Raw genomic sequence first — 12,397 nt, forward strand, 5'->3', positions numbered from 1 at the left:
TAACAAACAATCACAATCACAACAACAACAACAACCTAAACGTCGTATACTTAGAATGACTTGTTCATCTATAAAGAAGGTCTGCTCAAAGAGACCGATAGAGGGGAGGAAGTACTGCCTCAAACATATATTGGAAGACCCTTCGGCACCATTTGCCCAATGTGACTTTGTCAGCTCCAAGTCGATGAAGCGATGCACGGTGCCCATCCCAATCGATGAGCAAACGCCTCGCTACTGCTCCACGCACAAGCACATCGTGGCCTCTCAACTACAAAAAGAAGAGAACGTTGGAGGAGAGCTCATCGTCAAAGGCTCCACAGGCCAAGAGGTTGCTTACCATCCTAGCCAAGCATGGAGTCAACAAGGGCAACTACTATGATGACTATCGCAAGCATCATCCCAAGGAGAAGAAGAAACAACAACAACAAGTTGCACAACCTCTGGCACAACCTTTGGCTCTGCCTGGTACTCAATCACAATCAATGGATCAATCAATCACTTCCTCTGTTGTCAACACTGATACTACTGATGGAGTGGTGGCCACTGTGCCGTCACAGCAAGAGCCGGCGCAAGACAAGGTCGTCCCACACTACTACTTGAATGAGAATGAGTTGGAGTCGATTCAAAGGGAACTGAATGGACTTTTGCCACATCCATTGGACGACACATTTGGCAACAACAATGAAGATTGGCATCTCTGCGACGACTTTGACGAGGACTTTTACTTGTCACAGGCAACGGCACTGTCTGACGAGGAGTTGATACAACGACGTCGTGTGTTCATCGCCAGACTGATACTACTCTACAAGAAGCAACATCATCGATTAACTGAGCGCATGAGGATAATGCGTAGGCACTATATTCACACTGTTGAGAATGATATCAATCATCCATCAACTACTACAACATCTACAACATCTACAACTACAACAACTACAACGACATCAACAACACAATCAATCAAGAGTTGTCAACAACCAACATGTAATGCAATGCCATTGCCATTATCAAGGTTTTGTTATGCACGTAAGTGTAGCCCGCCTGCCCGCCCGCCACCTCATCTCTCCTCCATGTACCTCTGACACCTACTCCAACCTTGTAGATATACTTCATGATCCCAATCAAAAGCTATTCTCTCGATGCTCTTATCAACTTCACAATGGATCGTTATGTGGCTATCCAATCATAAAGACACAGGTGCCAGACCTCTGTGCCGATCACTTTGAAATCATTAGACAACAGAATCATCTGTTCATCAATGGCAAGATGCCAAAGAAGAAGCAGCTCAAGTCACTGATACAACAACAGTTGGAGCAGACCAGGAGGGAGAATGCTGCTGCTCTTCAAGCTTCTAGATTATCTTTGGCGGCACCTATACATCATCAACAACAACATCAGCTTAAACCAGGGCCATCATCAATGCCGGCCTTGGAACTCAATCCAATCAAACAACAACAACAACAGATAGTTAGACCATCACCATCACCGTCACCAGCACCAGCACCACAACCTTCCATTACCACCTACAAGAAGCCATCACCTTATTCTGGTGGCCCATTGATAGGTTCTCCAATAACGCGATCATCATCATCCCTTACATCATCAACAATACCATCACAACAACGACAGCAACAATCACCTATTGTTGTACCAACAAGTTCACCAGCTGCGATAACAAGGAGGGCATCTAAACCTCCTGCTCCTCCTGCTCCTTCTGCTCCACCTGCAACATCACCAACAACTACCTCTCCACCAACAACAACAACAACTAATACAACAGCTCCACAAACATCGACAACATCAACTACTTCTACTACTTCTACAACATCTACAACTCCACCAACAATAGAGACATCGAGTCCAAAGTTATCACCTCAACAACCATCACCATCATCAGCCTCTAGTATACTGACATCATTGTCATCATCGATCAAGAGCAACAAGTCCATGAAGCCAATACCATTCTCTTTTCAACAAGTATCGCGACCACAAAGGTCAGCCTCTGCCAAGGAGATGCCATCGAGGCACAAGCCAAGCTAGCGAATAAACCAACCAACCAACCAACCAAGGAGGTATGTTTGTACAATAAGACCTGTCTCTTTGTTTAATCAAGCTGTGTAAAGCTTCGTTGTTGATGGTAGATAATATGTTGTCGTTGACGTTGGCGCTGGAGCCAATCGGAACACCAGGTGAATGAGATTGCTAAACTTGGAGATGGGCTCATCGTCCATTAGACCTTTGCCATGATCAATCATTCTTATGTCATTGGCTGGTATTCCTAGCTGCTCTTCAATCCTAACCTTTACGCGCCATACCGTCTCATAAGGATATACAAGTATCTGTAGCTTTGCTTTTGTCAACGTCACAAATGTTACCAATGTTGGCGTTGTTGTAGTCGTCGTATTATTATTATTATTATTATTATCGGACATGTTGTTATTGATTGATTGATTGATTACTACATATTGCTAATATATGTTTGTGTTGGCTGTTCAGTCTTCAGAATAAGTTGTGACTGTTCATGAGTCACACAAGACTTTGGTCACTTTGAGAAATTGATTGAGTGAGTGCACTAGTGACCAATCAATCATATGAATCCAGAACGCTTCCTTTTCACTTTGTTCTTGGATGTTTGTAGCTTCTCTTCGATCTCCTCACGTCGTCTAAGTTCTTCACTCTCAGTGATTGATGATGAAGATGATGCCAATGCACATTGATCAACACTCAATCCACTGTCATAGGTTAGCATTGTAGTGTTGGTGTTCCAAGTCAGATTGGATTGTTGATTTGATAGTGTAGTGGAGCAAGTGTCCAACATGAATGGTATGGAAGACAGTGTCTTGTTATTATTGGACTTGTCTCTTATTCCACTATACTGTTTCTTTGGTGTCTGGAGTTGTTGTTGTTAGTGGATTGTGATTGGAATAGTTCCAAATGGAATGGATTGAGACCATACCTCTTCATAGAATAGTTGCAATGAGCCTCCTTGACTACTGTTGTTGTCATCATTATCACCTCCATCTAGTACTAACGCCAAGCTGGTGTTGTTACTACTAGTATCACTAAGTGTCGTGTTGTATGATTGACGTAGGCCATGGTTGGTGTCTTGGGAAGTGAGTGGCGCAGGAAGTACAAGTGCGGACGAGGATGGTCCACTATGACGATGATCATAGTATGCAGTGAATATACGCATTGTGTCATCATTGGATACAAAATCGAATGATCTTGAACTAAAGTCAACTGATACCAATGAGTCATTATGTGATTGATTAAGAGCGGCCAGTTGTTGTGTCTGTGTTGTTTGTGTTTGATGATCCCTCTTTTGAATCTTTATCGGTCTTCCATTAGTTGTACCTTGCTTGTTATTAAGTTGTACAGATGGTATTGCAGGCTTTGATTGTGCTTGTTGATATTGTTGATGATGATTGGGCATCATCTGTGTGTGTGAACGTCCATTGGCGGTGGGCTTGGTGTCTGCAACCAAAGTCGTGGCCATAGTCGTAGTCGTCTGGCAGACGAATAGTAATGGCATTAATAGATTATCACGAATGAATATTGAATGTGCTCGCCTTGACTCGACGTTTAGAATGGTGTCCTTCTCCATTGGATCACAGACAAATGTCCATTGAAATGTATAGAATGATATCTTTGAGGTCAATGTGAGTCTGGCCACATAGTATGAATCAACATCAATACTATAAGTAGTATCATCCATCTTTTGTTGAGTCATTCTCTTTTCCAATATCGATACAATCTTCTCACAACTTGTATCTAGATGTGGATTATATCTCTTTGGAACATGATTGATTGATTGAGTGAGTGAGCATGATGTGATGTCTTTTGATGTACAATACATACAGACTTATCCTTTTGTATTTGTGATTGATTACTATGTTTGAACCATATCATCAACATGTCTGTAATGATTAGGGCATACTCATTTGTATCTGTATCAAACTTTGCTTTGATAAAGTATAACTCATTGTTGATTGTGAATGATCTCCATGAAGTGTCCTTCAAATATCCATTCAATTGATCAATATTCATCTTCGTTGTTTGAATCAATCTATTGGTTATTATTACATGTATTACAAATATACAATGAAGTTATATATAACTTAACTTGGTCAATGTTTGAAAGAAAAAGCGCCAAAATTCAAATTGAGGGCAAGGGCAAGGGTAGAGTGAGTTTATTAATTATTACCATGGAATATTGATTGTACCATCAATTCTCACTTTGAATAGATGCATAGCATCAAAAGATGATATATTATTATTAGTTTGGTTAGATTTTGTTATGTTATTTTCATTCAATAATACAGAGTTATTGGATTGTGATTGATTTACAATGTTTGATGTTCCAATTAAAAGTGATTTAATATTATCTATATTACACCAACATAATTGTTAGTATATTATAGAATTGAGGACACATCTGAAACTACTACTACCTACTAATTAACATTTTTGGTTAATTGTTTGTTTGATTGATTGGAGATATTTATATTATTGAGATTAAGAGTTAATCTTTGATCGTTTATTATGAAATAGTGAAGAGTATTATTGACTTATTAATATAGACAAACTTGGAGTCATATTTCTCTTCAATAATCGATCATCTTAGTTGATTGATCATCAATTCTGCCGAAGAGGTATAAGTGTACTTTGGCTCAAACTCAATCATTCATTCGTTGATTGGTGTTTATCGATCTTAATAAGATGATTCCTATCAATTGTTATTATAATTGATCGGATTGGATAGGTTTGGTCCTCCACATCTTGTTGGGGTAGTGTGAGTCGAGGGTGTATCCATCAACTCTGATGTCACTCTCTAGTGGTGATGTGTGGGAGAGAGATGGGTTGGAATTGATTGAACATATTACCAAGACTCTTGGAATAACTGTCTAGGTATCGAAGGATAATAATATTGTTATTGTGTGTATCTATCTTGTGAATTCACAAGATCATAACATCGAGGGAATAATTAAATTAAATTGTGAATGATGTTCACACGCAAATAACTGCACACTCATACAATGCTATCACATCACTTTCAATCAATTCAAATACATAATATAAGCTCGAGTTCATATCATATTGTATCGTATCGTATCGATCATTATACAAAGGTGACACGATAGGACAGAGACGATGGTAGTGAGTGTCAAGGCATCGATATGTGCATGCTTGTGATACCCCTTGTAGAATGAGCACGAATGACGAAGATGACGATGATCACAACAATGACATGTCATCTCAACAACATCAACAACATCAACAACATCAACAGCAACATGAGGGACAACAACTCAATGTTGCCAATGCATCATCAACTTGTGCAGTTGACCAAGTTCACGTCGGACCAACACCAACAACGACAACAAACACAACATTGATAGACCCAGAGGTATTGAATCAAAGTGATCTGCAACAAGTAAACAACAATGACAACAACAACAACAACAATCAACCAAAGCGTACAAAGAAAGAGTTTGACTTTATAAAGACAATAGGAAGAGGCTCTTATGGCAAGGTTAAACTGGTCATTGATAAGCTGAGCGGTATGCGCTTCGCCGCCAAGGTAATGAGTAAACACCTGTTGGCCAAAGAGAAGAAGGCCAAGTATGCCTTTGCCGAGAAGACAATACTCGAGTCATTGGACCATCCCTTCATCGTTAAGCTCTATTACACCTTCCAAGATGATACCAATCTATGTACGTATCCATGGGGCTGACTGACCTTTGATTGACACTCATTCACTGACCATCACCAAATCAATCATCCAACTACATACAGTCATTATGTTGGAGTACTGTGAGAATGGTGATCTTTTGGAGTTGCTTAGGGAGGCAGTATGCTTCCCATTGCCTATTGTACAGTTCTATGCGGCAGAGGTCTTGGTGGCCGTGGAGTATTTACATAGCCGCGGCATAGTCCACAGGGATCTCAAACCAGAGAATGTACTGCTATCCACAAACTATCATATACGACTGTGTGACTTTGGCACGGCCAAGCAATTGGGTCCGGATCCACACAGCTTGTCGGCATCGTTCTGCGGCACCGCCGAGTATGTCTGTCCCGAGTTGCTGGTCGACAAGAAGGCCGGTAGACAGGCAGACATCTGGTCGTATGGCTGTCTGCTCTTCCAACTCATAACGGGCAAGCTGCCATTCAAGGGTCTGAGCGACTATTACACCTTCCAACTCATCATGAGTCGTGAGATGGTGTTCCCGCCCGACTTTGATCCAGACGCACAGGATCTCATCGATCGTCTGCTCACCCTGGATCCATTCCGTCGACCAACCATCGAAGAGATCAAGTCACATCCATTCTTCAAGAGTATCAACTGGAACGACATCCACACTCAAGTACCTCCACCAATCACTCGACCAGTCAAACAAAAAGATTTTCAACTTCAGCAGCAAGAAGAGGAGTATGTACTCAATCTAAACATCTACATTGTGGATGAGGACTATATCAATCCAATGGTTACTCGTTGACCCTAGGATGGATAATTCGCAGGTCTGTCCCCCAATCATGGACAGATGATCAACTGTTAATGAGCCGTTATTCGGCACGACCAGCAGCAGCAAGCAACAAGCAACAACAAGCAGCAACAACATCATCAGTAATAATAGTATAATAATATAAGTATATTTATTCAATCAACTTGATCAATCAATTTGATCAATCAATCAATTACCAGCTACTCTTGGTAGTCGTGGTAGTCGTACTACCACCACCACTACCTGCAGGTGATAGGGATGGAGATATATCTTTGGTCATCTGGAGCAGAGATGGAAGCATTGGTGAAGAGTCGGCAGAGAAGGCAAGTGCATCCTGGTTAAGTAGACTACCACATTCTCCAAACTCAGAGATTGAGGATGATGTGCTGAACCATGACGAGGACCTTGCTCTTGTCAAGTATGATGGTGGTGTCAAGTGGACATTTGGCGTGGACAGGCTCAGACTTTGTTTGGCCAACATGCCTCCAAGCATAGCATTGGAGTTCAGTCGACTATTGGACGAGTTGTTGAACACTTGTTCACATTCCTTGTTGTTGTTGTTGTTATCGTCGTCGACAACAACAACCAATGGTGTTGTATCAGTTGTAGTTGTAGTGGAAGTAGTAGTGGTACATGATGGAGTTGATGGTGATGGTAACTGTGATGATGACTGTGATGATGGTGATGAAGTTGATTGTTGTATGATATCATCTATTCTTTGTTGTAATTGATCATTTTGATGTAATAATGAATGTAATTTGTTATCTAATTTGTTGATATGATTGATTGATTGTTGATGATTCGTTGCCAACTGTTGGACATATTGTCTCAACTCTTGGGTGACCAATTCAAGCTCTTGGGACTTCTCTTCCAAAGTTGATATATATTCCTTCTTTCTATTTCTTGACTGTGCTGCCGATTGTCTATTCTTTAACAATCTAATCTGTCTCCTCTTGTACTTTTCCATGTCATCCTCCTCATACAACATGCGACCAACTTTGAATTCCATATTCGTCATTTCATACATTGGTCTTCCAGAAAATGATCCAATTCCATCCATTTCCATAAATAAATAATTATTTTATTGAATATAAATAATAATTAATAATAAATAAAAAATAATAATAAATAATAATTTAATTGAAAGTGATATTAATTAAATAGTATAGTAATTTTGATTGTACTCGGAATTGCAATGAACAATGGGACATGATGGAAGTTGATCAACTACCCTTATCCATTTCATTCAATGATCATTGCTAGTCAGTCAATCCATCAATCAATCAGTCAGTGAGTAAGTGGCTGTTGTCGACACGACACGCGATCCACAACAAGCAAACAAGTTGTACTTGCACCATCCAATCATCATAGCTTCATGTCGATCGATACTGTCATTGTCATCATGGTAGGTGGGGAAATAATGCGATGTCACAACGGTAGGACTGAGAGAATGAAAGAGTGAGAATGGGATGAATGAGGAAGAAGTGTGATTGTATATGTTGATCATGATGATGGAGTGTTTGAGTTACTCCATCATCATCATTATCACACTCACTCTTTAATGATTGTAGACGATGCCTAGTCCATTATTGGCTATGAACATATGATAATGATCACTACTAATCGAGATTTGAATGAAATGTATAAATAGAAGTGAGTGTGATTGTGTGATCAACCCATTGTATGTGTGTGTCCAATCAACACATACACACTTGTGATCAAGATTACGAAATACGAATTGGGTGAGTGTATGTGTTAAAGTGATGAAGTTGGTGGGTATTGGAATATATATATGACGACAATAATAATAATAATAATAATAATTATATGTGTTCACACTTTCATTCAATTATTACCATAAAAGGTAAGAAATATTCCACTGATTGTGATTGAGTGATTGAGTGATTGAAGTGTGTGAGAAGGAATGGACCTATTCTTTGATGGCACTTAAACTGACATTATCATTATATATTACGTAATCATAATCAATCAATCAACTAGACGACGTACCCCACAAATAGATAGTGTCCATTGCTTTACGAACCGACAAAGTAGTTAAAATAAATATTATTATTATTATTATCTCTATGTACCATATACTATATGATCAATAAGTATCATAGAGGCAATCAATAGTGCATTCTTCTTTGGTGTTGTATCAGTTGGAAAGGTGATTATTGTCTTCTGGCCAGTGTATACTTTTTTGTGATTGATCATTTCAATGAATGACATATCTTTGAAAATGGATCCTACCTCTGGACCAACTACGTTATCACCATCCTCTGTCTTGATAATTGATCTAACAGTCCAAAGTTGAAGAGACTCTTCTCTTTCAAATAGATCATCCGATCCCAGAATCCTAAATATCTCTTCATCTTCATCATTGTACACTTTATATGATGGAGTCCACCGTGTGAATATATTGACTACTTGTCCTATCTTTCGGCCAGGTTCCTCAGTGTCATCTCCCATGAACACCTCCAATGTTGGATTGGCATAACAAACATATGAAGGTTGGTTCAACTCCAATATATGATTACTATCCGTCTTTAAACTCATTGATATTGGAGTATGCCATTGGAAAGAACATTCCACTGGGTTAGACTTTCCAATCAATTCAACTATATTAGTATTGGTAAGGTAATGTTGGAATTATTATTTGGTATTATTATTATTATCATTATTTAATCATAATAACATACCTTGATTATTATCTGTACTAAACTTGAACAACATTCTTGATCGGTTTTTGATCTTACAATTAATTTATTATGTCTATTCAATATATCGAATGAATCCATCTAATTACTAATAAATATTTATCTTCTATTATTTATCTTATTATTATTTGAACAATGAATGATATTTATTTTGTTTTGGTTTAATTAAACAACCATCGTTAAATCAAATCAGGCTTCATCCCGAGTTGAGGCAAGAGTTCACTGTGAACCTTGGGAACATCAAAGAATTAAAGTGTGGTTGAAGTTGAGACCAATCAAGTTGATCACTTCAAATTCAATGATGATGTTGATGCAACAGACACGATTAACTATTAGTAGTAGTAGTAGTTGTTTTGTTGGTGGTCGCTCACCATTGCTAAGATCACTCATCAACAGCAGCAGTAGATACTACACTACAACTACAACTGGCAAGGTCTACTCATGGGGATCAGGATCAAACGGCAAATGTACTTGTCAGATTGAAGATCACAACATGATGTACTGTTCAATCACTTACTTACTCACTTACTCTCTATCAATCAATTACATAGTAGGACATGGAATGGGTGTCAATCAACTGAACAAGCCTACATTTGTTAGAGAACTGATACAACATGATGTCACTCATATTAGTTGTGGAACAACATTTACAATGTTTGCAGCAGCAGCTACACCGACAAGTACTATTCAATCACAACAACAGATACAACTATTAGGATGTGGAGATAACTCTTATGGTCAACTGATCATTGGCAATGGAAAGATACCGGTACTAGAGAACATTGTACCGTTGAGTAATGATTGCGAGTCATTCAAGCCACCCAACTTGGTGGGCCGCTCAGTGAAACAGTTGACATCGGGCACCTTTCACAGCGCATGTCTACTGGACGATGGCAATGTTTATCTGTGGGGCAGTGCCAACAGCGGGCAGCTCGGCTCACCGACCTATGCCCGTCTCTTGTACAACCCCTACCTAAACACGAGGCTTCAAAAGACTGGCGTACAGCGCTTGTCGTGCGGCTCGACCTTCACAGTCGCATTGTCCAACGATGGTCAACTCTACACATTTGGCTCGGCAATCTTTAACGAACTAGGTCACGACAATGAGTTTAATGAGCGTACACCAAAGCGTATAAGACATGCACTGCTACAGGACCGTCCACCAGTGGTCGACATCAGTTCAGGCTACTTTCATTCAATGGCCCTAACTCAAGACAATCGAGTGTTGGTTTGGGGTCGCAATCAAGAGGGTCAATGCCAACCGGTGGAGAAGGGCATGGAGAAGGGATGCTTCTCTTCAGTCCATGAGCTAGACATCTCCCGACTACATGGTGATCCAATCATTCAAATTGGATGTGGTAGTTTCTCATCATACATACTCACAAAGTCTGGTGCAATGTACTCTATTGGTTCAAATGATCATGGACAGGTAATGTGATTGGATATGTTAATGATTGACGTGTGTGATGGAGGATACTGACTAACTCACTCAATCACTCACAACAGCTTGGAGTTGGATCGGAATCATTGTTTGGACAGTTGAATCACATTAGTACATTACCTGCGGGCATAACAAAGTTCTGGACTGGACATCAATACGCCATTGCTACCGATGGACAGAAGTACTATGGTTGGGGATCAAACTACGACTTCCAATTGGCGTTGGACAAACGATGTGTATACAATCAACCAGTTGTACTGGATAGTCTCTCTGCGATTGGTCAACCCATCAAACATATTGCTGCCTCTGTCACACATGCACTAGCACTTGTTTAACATGTTAAATTTATATGTCGTATGACCCCGTCATCATTCGGTCTCATCAACATTACATTATAGTCATATGCAAGAGTAAACTAAACAATCATAAGTATACCGATATATCCAGGCAATGAAGACGTCAACTACAATGTAGAAATGATACGACACACGCACGCACACAAACACTCGTCTGATCAATCAATCAATCAATTATGTTTGTGGATGAGGGGGTGTTGTGGTTGCTGATGTCAGGAATGATTGAGTGATGGCAATTAATTTAAACCCTAATTATGATCAATCAAGGAGTAGGATGATATAACACTCTAAATAGTAATACAATAGTAGGCTGGGTATACCCATTAATCACAGTTTACTTCACAGAACAGACGTCAGCAGCCCATTATTATCTCCTCCTGGAACAATCAAATATAGATGTAAAACTCCCAACAACAAGATATATTATTATCAATGTATCCATCAAGTATAAATACAATACCCTGTTGGGATTTGAAAGGACATCAATCAAGTATCACTACATTACTAAATAAGTATCATTACTAACAATCAATCTAAACAAACAATGCTCATCAGTATGTATTAATATCTATTTAACTTGGATGTATTATAAATATCCAAATCTAACCTTATTCACTCAATATAACACCAGAGAACCTCAAATCAATTGGCTCCGTCAACCTTACTTCCAAGTCCAACGGTCAATTTAACATCACCAGTGGTACCTCTGTGGACCAGGGCTCTGACAAGTTGACATGCAACCTGCTCACTGTCAGTATTCCATGTCTTGATATCCTTGGAATTGTCAAGGTTACCAACCTCTGGATTTGCATCTAAGTCTTCTGCAGCATCTGTGGTTCCAAATGTCACCTTAACTGATCATGATTTAGCTAGCTGTACATAGCCATGTCTCTTATTCATTCAACTATCAATACCATCCATCCAACATCAATGATCTTAATAACATTCATTTATATTCTATAGGAGAAGATAACTTTTAAATCTTTGAATATCAATAAAACAAAAATAATACTTAACAATAATATTTATATATATTATTAAGGGTACAAATATCAATATATCCTAGTGTCTGTTGGATTTCCATTGGACACCTTTCATGAGTAACTACCCGTCCAACAAATGAATATGGTTAGGTTGGATAGCACGATTGGGTACACACTCCAATGTCCTGCAAAGACAAACACGGCATGCTGTAGAAATTTTATCCTTCTGGATCTGGAAACTAATGATTGGTCGGTTTCAAGTTCGGTATTATGTTTGAATGAAAAAAAAGGACCTTTGCAAAAGTACCCTACCAAGCTATCCTATACCTTCCAAAAATGATTTGATATTATATTATGTGTTATAATGTAATATAAGAGGATGTACATTATT

The 12,397-nt window shown here is 39.1% G+C and overlaps 6 protein-coding genes across 6 annotated transcripts; 5 read left to right on the forward strand and 1 right to left on the reverse strand.

Annotated features, from left to right (window-relative positions):
* Window positions 1-215: 215 nt before the first annotated feature.
* SAMD00019534_069180 (hypothetical protein) lies at window positions 216-2,040 on the forward strand (the record flags this gene model as incomplete). The annotated part of the gene is made up of 2 exons (XM_012898030.1): window positions 216-1,026; window positions 1,103-2,040. 2 exons carry the CDS (start codon window positions 216-218, stop codon window positions 2,038-2,040), a joined length of 1,749 nt encoding a protein of 582 aa, XP_012753484.1.
* A 547-nt stretch (window positions 2,041-2,587) lies between these two features.
* On the reverse strand, window positions 2,588-3,193 carry SAMD00019534_069190 (hypothetical protein; the record flags this gene model as incomplete). Its single annotated transcript, XM_012898031.1, has 2 exons — window positions 2,588-2,890; window positions 2,957-3,193. 2 exons carry the CDS (start codon window positions 3,191-3,193, stop codon window positions 2,588-2,590), a joined length of 540 nt encoding a protein of 179 aa, XP_012753485.1.
* A 2,013-nt stretch (window positions 3,194-5,206) lies between these two features.
* SAMD00019534_069200 (hypothetical protein) lies at window positions 5,207-6,500 on the forward strand (the record flags this gene model as incomplete). Its single annotated transcript, XM_012898032.1, has 2 exons — window positions 5,207-5,714; window positions 5,797-6,500. 2 exons carry the CDS (start codon window positions 5,207-5,209, stop codon window positions 6,498-6,500), a joined length of 1,212 nt encoding a protein of 403 aa, XP_012753486.1.
* A 59-nt stretch (window positions 6,501-6,559) lies between these two features.
* SAMD00019534_069210 (hypothetical protein) lies at window positions 6,560-7,237 on the forward strand (the record flags this gene model as incomplete). Its single annotated transcript, XM_012898033.1, has 2 exons — window positions 6,560-6,628; window positions 6,707-7,237. 2 exons carry the CDS (start codon window positions 6,560-6,562, stop codon window positions 7,235-7,237), a joined length of 600 nt encoding a protein of 199 aa, XP_012753487.1.
* A 2,287-nt stretch (window positions 7,238-9,524) lies between these two features.
* SAMD00019534_069220 (hypothetical protein) lies at window positions 9,525-10,999 on the forward strand (the record flags this gene model as incomplete). Its single annotated transcript, XM_012898034.1, has 3 exons — window positions 9,525-9,693; window positions 9,778-10,655; window positions 10,733-10,999. Coding segments are annotated over 3 exons (1,314 nt in total), but the record flags the coding sequence as incomplete, so codon positions are not given.
* Window positions 11,000-11,567: 568 nt separating this feature from the next.
* Window positions 11,568-11,839, forward strand: SAMD00019534_069230 (hypothetical protein; the record flags this gene model as incomplete). Its single annotated transcript, XM_012898035.1, has 2 exons — window positions 11,568-11,577; window positions 11,655-11,839. 2 exons carry the CDS (start codon window positions 11,568-11,570, stop codon window positions 11,837-11,839), a joined length of 195 nt encoding a protein of 64 aa, XP_012753489.1.
* Between the last annotated feature and the right edge of the window lie 558 nt (window positions 11,840-12,397).

This window comes from Acytostelium subglobosum, assembly GCF_000787575.1.
Source record: "Acytostelium subglobosum LB1 DNA, scaffold: scaffold13, whole genome shotgun sequence".
NCBI lineage: Eukaryota > Evosea > Eumycetozoa > Acytosteliales > Acytosteliaceae > Acytostelium > Acytostelium subglobosum.